At 42.6% G+C, this 9,472-nt stretch overlaps 1 protein-coding gene across 2 annotated transcripts; it reads left to right on the top strand.

The window, feature by feature from the left end:
- Positions 1-2,833: 2,833 nt before the first annotated feature.
- Positions 2,834-8,804, top strand: LOC115781178 (carbohydrate sulfotransferase 1). 2 transcript variants are annotated; one of them, XM_030730679.1, is made up of 4 exons: positions 2,834-3,050; positions 4,449-4,566; positions 5,967-6,138; positions 6,988-8,804. In XM_030730679.1, exons 3-4 carry the CDS (start codon positions 6,000-6,002, stop codon positions 8,112-8,114), a joined length of 1,266 nt encoding a protein of 421 aa, XP_030586539.1. In that variant the 5' UTR covers positions 2,834-3,050; positions 4,449-4,566; positions 5,967-5,999; the 3' UTR covers positions 8,115-8,804. The 2 variants fall into 2 exon arrangements, with proteins under 2 accessions (XP_030586539.1, XP_030586538.1); XM_030730678.1 differs by lacking the exon at positions 4,449-4,566.
- The last annotated feature ends 668 nt before the right edge of the window (positions 8,805-9,472 follow it).

Raw genomic sequence — 9,472 nt, 5'->3', positions numbered from 1 at the left:
GTCTTGGTCACCTCAGCAAGGATGAGAGATGCAGAGAGGTATCGAAAGGTTGCACCAGCAGATCTTTAGTCCTTTGGCGTTGGCAAACATAGTGTACAACTGAATACCAACATTTTGCTCATAATTGGCCCAGTTAAACACTCTTTTGACTGCAGTAGCAAGCACTCTTGGCATACAGTATGTTTTTGCCCCGACTGAAAAACTTTGTACGGCCGACATTACTCTCTTGCACTCACACACATACACACAGAGGGAAGGGAGTGGCCTCTCACTAATCCTCAACACTTGACCTGTGTCTCAGATACATTAAGTCACCAGTTCTATGCTTGGTGTTGTTATGTTTTTGTTATTTCCTCTTTTTTGCGTTAGTCCCTTGTCTTGTGTGCATGGTATTTAGTTTTGCTTGCTCTGTCTCATTGCCTTTGATTGGTTTCAGCTGTGTCTTGTTACCACGGTGTTTCCCATCTCCTCACGCCTGTTTAAAGTCTCCCTTTTTCTTAGTTCTCTGTCCTGTCATGCTGTATTTCTGTTTGTTTTACCTGGACTTCTTTTTTCTGCTGTTGTCTTGTATTACGTGCCCTGCCTAAATAAAATGTCTTTTTTTAGTTCCCTGAGCTCATTTCACAGTCTGCATTTTGGGCCATTTATCCACACACTATGACACTTTGAGAACCGTGGGATTAGTATTATAGTGCCGTGTAGTCTGCAAGAGCATAAAGAGACCCCTTTCACAACACTAACCCACAATCCAAGAACTGTTCATGGGGGTAACCATACTTTATGTGGCATACTGTTTGCAGCAGTGAACAGCAGTAATCCAAGGTTAGGTGGGTAGCTGCTTAAAAAAACACAAAAAAACAAGTTAACCAGCTTCAGGTTACCATGTATTTAGCACCAGTCTTTAAAAAAAAAAAAAAAAAAAAAAAGCAACCACATTTTAAAATGTCAATCTTTAAATAAAATAATTGTGTTATATTACCGGCCAAGTGGCAGTAACTTGTTGAAAAGTCTTTAAATGTGGCAAGGGTGATATTATAGAGAATTCTGCTGGAGTGCCCTTTGGTGGTGGTGGTTGTTTACTGAATTAAATTTAGTTGTCTCTGCTGGCATGGTACTGGGTAAAAAGAAATTTCTTTTCACTTGTTTATTGCACATACAAAAATGGAGGCCTGAACTGAGGGAATGTTTTTTTCAAGCTCTCAACTGAGTTGGAGTGCATAGAAATGCAAGCTCTCCTCCAGAGGCAAACTTTAAGACCTGGTTTTACTCGTGACAGGCTGACTGACAGTTAATCTGACTGATGGGTCGTGCATGTAACAGGAAGCAAAGAATTTGTTAAGCAAGCCCAGATATATAAAACCACTCAGTGAGCTAAGGAGCCAAGGTTATCCCTACAACAGTGGAGAGATGTCAACTGAGCATTTCCATCCACTTTATGATAAAATACTGTTGTCATGTTATAGATCAGATACTTAGGTGAATCACAGAGATATGGAGACGAAAGAGTGCAGATTGGTGAAACATGAGTTAAGAGCCTGAAAGTCCTAGAAAAGGAAAATGAAAGGCACGATGAATCTTTAATGCAAGTATGTGCATATCTGTTCTCTTTGCATATAGTGAGGAGCAAGTGTGGGCATAGCTAAATGGGGAAGCCCGTGGAGGATTCAGTTTTCGAACACAGAATATTCAACTTTTTCTTATTGCTTGTTTCAAACCTCGCCAAGAACGTGCGGGGGCGTTTGGCTGTTCAGAGCCGGGGAATCAATGCTGCAGGCAGGCAGAGGGGAGGCATCGGTGCTTAGAGGAGCGGAGGACGGGCCACACTTGTATCACTCACAAGGTGTTCTTGGCAGTTTGCTGCCCTCTGTGCAGTAAAGCCTTCAACTTGTAATGTGCCTCAACCCTGTAACACCAGAAAAAGGTTTCTCCATATCTGTGTAGGCAGATTTTATCCCCTCCAGTATCTATTTCGGAGACTATTTCTGCCTCTTTTTGCTTTGGTGCATTGCACTGCCTCAAAAGATTTAAACACATGAAGACTGGATGAAGGCAGAAAAGTTGGAATAACTAATAGGAAGTTTAGGGCTTCTGATGAATTGGCAGCTCATAGGATAACAAGTGAGAACTACAGGAGGGGCGGGGGGTTACATTATTCAACTAATCTAAGTTTATCTCCATAAAGACACCAGTGTGATTCCACCACTGAGATAAAAGGCTGCAAACAGAATCCACCCCGATTCCCAGGAGTAATGAAGTTGTCACTGGCTCAATCTGCCCCTAAAGCAGCCCTCCAGGTACAATGATATGGTACCCATATCTCCACACAAGAAGGCTGGAAACCTGAGGAGGGGGACACATCTGATGATAGCAGTCATCCTCACTGGAATGGGGAAAAATAGAGGTCATTGTGTCACTGATCCAATGAGAGGCGTGTGTGTGTGTGTGTGTGTGTGTGTGTGTGTGTGTGTGTGTGTGTGTGTGTGTGTGTGTGTGTGGTGTGCTCCAGTTGAGCATATAGTGAGAATCCCTGCAGAGATAGTGACAGCAAAGGAGGAATGACACTGGTGGGATGCTGAAGTGATTGTTGATGTCTGGCTGGAGCTGATCCCGCCTCCGTGAAATATGGGATATATTTGGTCCTCTTTTACCTGCAAACAAGTTAAATTACAGATGGAGGGCTGCTGGAGCGTATTTCATATGCAGATTAGGCTACTCCCTCGTAAGATCGTATGCATTTCTAAGACGTAATGAAACGTGCCCTACGGCATCAAAGCGTAATGCACGGCAAGGCAATCGTGCATCCAATCTAGAGACTCAGTTCCAGTAGCCTGTGTGGTCTCTGGAGGGGTGAGACATACCTCCTCGCTCAGACTCTCGCCGCTCTCCATCCATAGCGGATCTCCAGCTCTGAAGCCACTTTGGATGCGGACACCGGTGGAAGCGCTCGATTCCTCCGCTACACACACACACTCACTCAAACACACTTTTAGTCATGCAGCTTACCAAACAGGACCGGCCGGAGAAATCCTATCTGATCAAGCGCATTGATGGTGAGACAAAAAAAAAAAAAAAAAGCTTTTTTTCCCCCGCTTTTGCGCTCAGAGGACCGTGACCGAAGTGTGCCACTGACGCGAACACTAAATATTTTAACGATGTGTGAGTTTAAAGTGACCTCGTCTTACTTTATCGGCTGCTGTTATTGCTATAATTCTCCGAAAGGGCTGGAAGTATTTATTTTAGGTGCAGTTTATGTTATATTTGTGCCATTTTTCAATCCTTTTCGGATGCAAAATTGAGCTTTTCATTAATGCTCCAACCACTTAAACTGGCTGTGTAGTAGCATAAATTAAATCTTACTAGTGTTTCAGTAAACTTTACTTTTTAAAAAATTAATTTTTCATTTGATTTTTACACTTTATCACATTCACTCTGTCCATTTTTATATTTCTATTTGCAATGTTTTGAATTGAATCAAACACTGAGAAAGCCTATAGCCAGAATCCTATAAAGTAAATATTATATTCAGTGTGGACAAGATCAGATGAAGCGCTGACCTTTTTCTTTATTTTCCTTTTTTTCTCCTCTCAGCGCCTTTTGTTTTCCCCTTTTTCTTTGTGTTTATGTGCTGGAGGAATCATGTAGGACAAGATTCATCTTCTCTGCCCCATCACAGGAGCTCCTCTGTAGCCTGGGGTCAGATGTATCTCCTTTGAGCGCTGCAGTGTTCTGCTGTGTTCTTCTGCCTGTGGATGTGTGTGTGTGTGTGTGTGTGTGTGTGTGTGTGTGTGTGTGTGTGTGGTGTTGGTTTAGAGAGAAAAAGAGAGAGGAAAAAAGATGCATAGATGCAAGAAATACTGACTGGAGCATTGAAACGCCTCCTGATGATGCTACTGTTGCTTAACTCTTCGTGTTTTCCAGGATTGATCACCAGGCTTTGTCGATAAACAGCCTTCCCCTGAGGATCTCTGAACACAGAGAGGTGCCTTAATAGAAAAATCTTTGGCACTGTCACATCCCTCAATCACTTGCATCCCAAATCCCTCAGTCCCACCCTCATCACTAACCCCTATCCTCATTTGTTGTCTTTGTTTTCCACAGAGGCAATTACCTTTCTTGCATCAAGCACTTTTGCTGCTATATTTTCTCAGCAGCAGCAATGCTTGCTTACTGAATTTACAAGTCAAGCCTGACAGAGGACCATGCACCACACAGTGTAATCTTTGGTCAGTCCTGTCCCTGTGGCTTTTATCCCTTGTAAGCAATGTTATTGTACAAGGGTTACAAAAGCTGAGACCATCTGAAGCCTGCAGTCCCCTTCCAGCTGTTGACTGAACATCTATTATTCCTGGTGTGAGTCCCGACGCAGAAGGTGTTATAAGCCTGGGAGAACGGAGGACTTGCAAATCAAATTGCTTTAATCCATTGAAGCATCTGTCTTCATTCTCCAGAGGGCAGCTGGGTGTGTAGCAGAGGAGCTCTGAGCCATGATCATGACTGGAAAGGAAAACAAAACCTGTCGCTGAGGAATTATATGATGCGCCTTGGTCAGCCAACTGTGCAGTAAGGGTATGGATGACAAGACTGTCAAATTGACAGATTCTTTTTTTTTTTAAAGTGTCACAGATGGTAACGAGCTTGGTCAAAGTTTCTCATTATCTGCAGTCATTCCAGTCATTCATACAGTCATTATATGTCGCTATATCTCCTTTCCTTTCACAAACAGAGAAGCAACTTGAAAGTAGCCCTAAAACAAAGAGTATGGTGTCCTTGTTTCTGCTATCCTGTCTTTAACTATCAGTCTAAGAAACAAACTTCATTCTGTGTCGCTGCTTTTAGCTGTATTCAAACAGAATGGCTCATGATGTCAGCTCGATTTCTTTTCCCCTCACCCACAGAGTAAATGTCTCTGGTTTGGCGCTGTTTGTGATTAATGGAACATCAAAAGCTCAGTGTGATACATTCCTGAGGATATGAGTCTGCCAGGGACACATAAACATCATTAATGAACAAGAAGCAGACTGGAGAGAGATGGAGTGACAGAGGGGGGGGGGGGGGGGGGGGGGGGGGGGCAAACAGGAAGGCAATATTTATTTTTGTCAGTTCTATGATATATATTTACCTGTGATTTTGATGATGATTGCCTCCACGCAGCAACTTTGAGTGATGGAGAGACAGTTTGTACCCAGGGATCTCGAGCGATTACCTAGCATCAGATGGTGCATAGGGACGAATGGATGGCAGCATCTTTTTTTTTCATGAATACATTTGGAAAATCACATCTACCTTTGCTCTTTCATGCCCAGTGGCAAAGAACTCGGAAGTGTACAAAGGAAACTTCTGCGCTCGTCTGTACAAAGACAGCTATATTTATCTGGGTATGTAGCTCTCTGCTGGGCTTAGAGGCTTAATTACCCAGAAGAGAGGAAAGCAAAAATGAAATGCAATTATGCAACAGTGTGCACCCGATCCTGAATAGTGGAGCTTTTGTAGATAGGGACATTACTGCCACCATTTCTCCATGACCTTTGAGCTGTGTTTTTCAGTGGCACAAATCTGTGGATGCTTATGGAAACATTTTATGCTCCGTAACTGGCTGCTGTCTCATATTTGCTGCGCAGAGATGAAAGTGGTGTCAAAATCATAACAGTTAAGCAGTTTCTTTATTTACTGATATTACTTCAGCAGAAATGATTGTTGAAGGACAAAGGTTTGTATTCTGAACTAGCGGGAGAAAAGTTAATGACATGTACACTTGAGCAAGATTCCCCACTGCTCCAGCGTGAGCAGCCCAGAAGACCATCAGTAGAAACCCACAGGCATAAGTGTGTCAAAGCTGTATGTATGAAGCTTCAAAATTAAATCCTATTGTGTGTGTGTGTGTGTGTGTGTGTGTGTGTGTGTGTGTGTGTGTGTGTGTGTGTGTGTGTGTGTGTGTGTGTGTGTGTGTGTCTTTCTGACAATGTCAGTGGGAAGGATGTAGAGTCAGAGGTGGAGGCAGGATGGAGTGCTCCTGGAAGACGGTGCTGCTTCTTGTATGTGCGTCTCTGGGGGTGCAGTATACAGCCATTCGGACCCTGAGGGACTCGCTGTCAGGACCTTGTCAGGGAGCTTACCGCTGCCACAGCAGACATCTCAGAGGTACTACCTGATGGCCAATTTATACTGCCCTATATACCTCACTAATGTCTGCATATCTGTTGGCATATGTATAGGTTTATGCTTGTATTTAATGCAAATCTAACATGAATAGCCGAAAATGGATGTGAGACAAATGAGACAGTATTTGGCAGCACAGCAGCAGCAGGCATACAGCGATATACCCTCAACACTTGATTGGTGATATTATTTCTGTTCCAGCATCAAGAACCAGGCTGCAACATCATGACTGTTACTGACTTAAAAGAAAAATAAAGAGCATCATTAACTGAGGGAATTCCCTGTAAGTGGAGAGGATAGAGAAATTAAATATGTGTGATTGGTTTTACAATCATCCTTCAATTTGTCTCCATTAATCCTCTCTCATAGCTCACATGTGTGCCGGTGATGAGCTCCTGTGTATAAAAGTAGCATCCTCTTTGCAATCAACTCCTAATCAGCAGTAATTACACATTAGCTATTTGTGCTATATTTAGAGATCCGCCATTTCTCAACCCCCAAGTAACCACCAGCAGACAAGCAACTTACTCATGCATGTTTACCCTCTAAATTATTTACACTTTATTGGCTTGATTCAGTACTTCTTCTAGACTAAAGACTGGCTCTAATTCATTTTTATGAGCTGAAATTATTCTTCTGAAATGACTAAAATAACTCTTTTTTTTTACACCAGAACTTGTAATAGGTAATAAAATATGTAGTGAGTTATTTAAAACTGTTCTCCTTGTTGCAAGAAAACATAATGAAAGTGACGTCAGTGTCGCAGCCATTAGACAGTAAAGCATATGTTTTTTTGTCATTGTTTTTTAATGTTTTTCTTTTTTGCTCAAGACTCCAGGTGGAGAGCCTCCTGTGATGACAGTTGGTTGCCCGTGGAGTCACCTCGAAAGCACATCCTGCTGTTTGCCACCACACGCAGTGGTTCCTCTTTCACCGGGCAGCTCCTCAACCAGCATCCCGGGGTCTTCTATGTGTTTGAGCCTCTGTACCACGTCCAGCAAGCCTTCACCAACTCCAGTAGCAGGTTGCGTCGCACCTTGGACCGCCGTGCCTTGCTGGGAGCATACAGGGACCTTCTTCTCAATCTGTACACTTGTGAGCTTCACTTTATGGAGAACTACATCCGTCCTGAACCTCAAGACCACCTCACAAGCTCCTTTTTCCGCCGGAGCTCCAGCCATGCCCTCTGTTCCCCTCCGGTTTGCTCTGATGGAGTGGTTGCAGCAGCCTCTGATCCACCTGATGAAACCTGGTGTCCTAAGAAATGTGGCGCCCTGAACCTCACTTTAGCCTCTATGTCATGTCTGTCAAGAGGGCATGTAGCTGTAAAGACTGTGCGGGTCCCTGAGGTGGGGGATCTGCGCACTCTGACTGAAGATCCACGTCTGGACCTGAAGATCATCCACCTGGTGAGAGACCCCAGAGCCATCCTTGCCTCACGCATGATGGCATTTTCTGATCAGTTTCGCGCTTGGAAAATATGGAATGCGACGGGGCGGCAGCCTCGATACGTGGACCTTTCGCAGATCACCAGCACCTGTAAGGACATGGTGGCCTCTGTAGAAACAGGCCTGCAGAGACCGGCATGGCTGCGTGGACGTTACCTGCTGGTACGGTATGAGGACTTAGCCTTCAACCCAAAGGACAAGGCCAGTGAGATCTACAGGTTTGCGGGGCTCGAAATGGAGGAGAGGGTGAGGATATGGATTGCAAAGAACACCAACAATAATGTGTCATCGCCATCTGAGTGGAACTATAGATACTCCACCACCAGAGACTCCAGAGTGACAGCTGAGAGCTGGAGGCTTCGTCTCAGCTTTGACATTGTAAGAACAGTTCAGAATCTGTGTAATGACACTCTGGCTCTGCTGGGATACAAACAGGTTCACTCCGCACCTGAACTCAGAAATTTGTCACAGAGTTTAGTGGCACGCAGGACATTTCAACCAGTCACATAGTAGATTTTTGTTGCAGATTTTAAACAAAATCTTTATGTTATTTATTTATGCTCAGTTTAAATGAATGTAATTTATCTTAAATGTGAACAATGCCTAAAAATTAACATTCGTTGTATTTTCACTTTTTGTTAAGGATATTAAAACGGCCAAATCTCAAGTGTGTGTTGCTGAAAAATATTAATTACCCAAAATAAAGTCCATATTGCTGTATGTTTTGAATGCTTTTCCTGACTTGTACAGCAAAGCTCTGAAGCCCAGTGGAAAAAGGTTTAGACTTGACTTTTCTTTTTTTTTTAACTATGTAACTTTTTCATAATTTCAGTAGTTAGAGAGTTTAAATGGCAAAGAAGACACGGCAGAGTCCAGGTGCCATTTCGTAGTAAGTCACCAAGAACATGCCCATGAATGAAGGGGGAAAAGGCAGAGAAAGACAAAAATCAAAGGGAAAAAAATTACAGGGCTTAGCTTCCAAGTGTCTCTAATGCATTTTGGAAAAGGATTAAAATGTCACATATTGCAGGAAATCTTTGCTGGTGCAATCTTCTGCAGTGCACAGCAACTCTGTTTTCAGTATGTCAACAACAGGAGATTATTTCTTGTTTCTTCACTGTAAATACTTAAACACTGTAATACCTGATTAAGTGGTGCAATGCAAGTATGAAAATATAATGTAGTGGATGTGTTTAGAAATTTTTGTCAGTGTTACTTTACTGTTTGTATTTTTTACTTTTTCAAATAAATTATTCATATCTAAGTAATGCATATCTACCACGCTGGTAAAATCTTCTTCCAACTACATTTGTTTGATGTCTTTTTTATTTTTTACTTCTTTAATCCTGAGAGGAAAGGGGATAAGTACCCGAGTTTTAAAGCTTAAAACTGAAAATAGTGTAAATTTGTTGTCTTTTATCTTGTAATCCCTCTGTATTTGGCTTGTCTTCAAGCCAAATTTCAATCATGCTGATGTGTTTTCTAGTAACAGGCTTCTGACTCAAAAAAAAAAAAAAAGTTTCATTTTAACTTTGAACCTAATAAGACTAATACGAGCATCACTCAGCTCTGTCTTCACCATTTAAAACTGTCCTTTGTGTCTAAACAGACAAAGGAATTGCACCCTCTCTCCAGACACCAGCCCATTTATTTCTATGTAGGACTGCTCTCTTGAGATAATGCTGGAGGTAGTTTCTGAGAACAAACTCAATGCATGAATCATAGACAAACCACTGTTTCACTGTGATTTTCTTGCCTTTTAAATGCAAACACTGCATCTGCCTAAGGAGGTTGCAATTGTAGCCTGCTGGGAGCTATGAGCTTTGATGCTCATGCTGCTGAAGATGGCCACTCCTGAGCGAAGGAAA

Source organism: Archocentrus centrarchus, chromosome 6, assembly GCF_007364275.1.
Source record: "Archocentrus centrarchus isolate MPI-CPG fArcCen1 chromosome 6, fArcCen1, whole genome shotgun sequence".
Classification (NCBI taxonomy): domain Eukaryota; kingdom Metazoa; phylum Chordata; class Actinopteri; order Cichliformes; family Cichlidae; genus Archocentrus; species Archocentrus centrarchus.
Note: the sequence above shows the minus strand (reverse complement) of the source record. Positions and strands in the feature narration are given on the sequence as shown.

Bases quoted from the DNA above. Each gene is read 5' to 3' on its own strand.
- LOC115781178 (XM_030730678.1), top strand. The intron at 6,139-6,987 runs GTACTACCTGAT...TTTTTGCTCAAG, and splicing joins CCACAGCAGACATCTCAGAG to ACTCCAGGTGGAGAGCCTCC.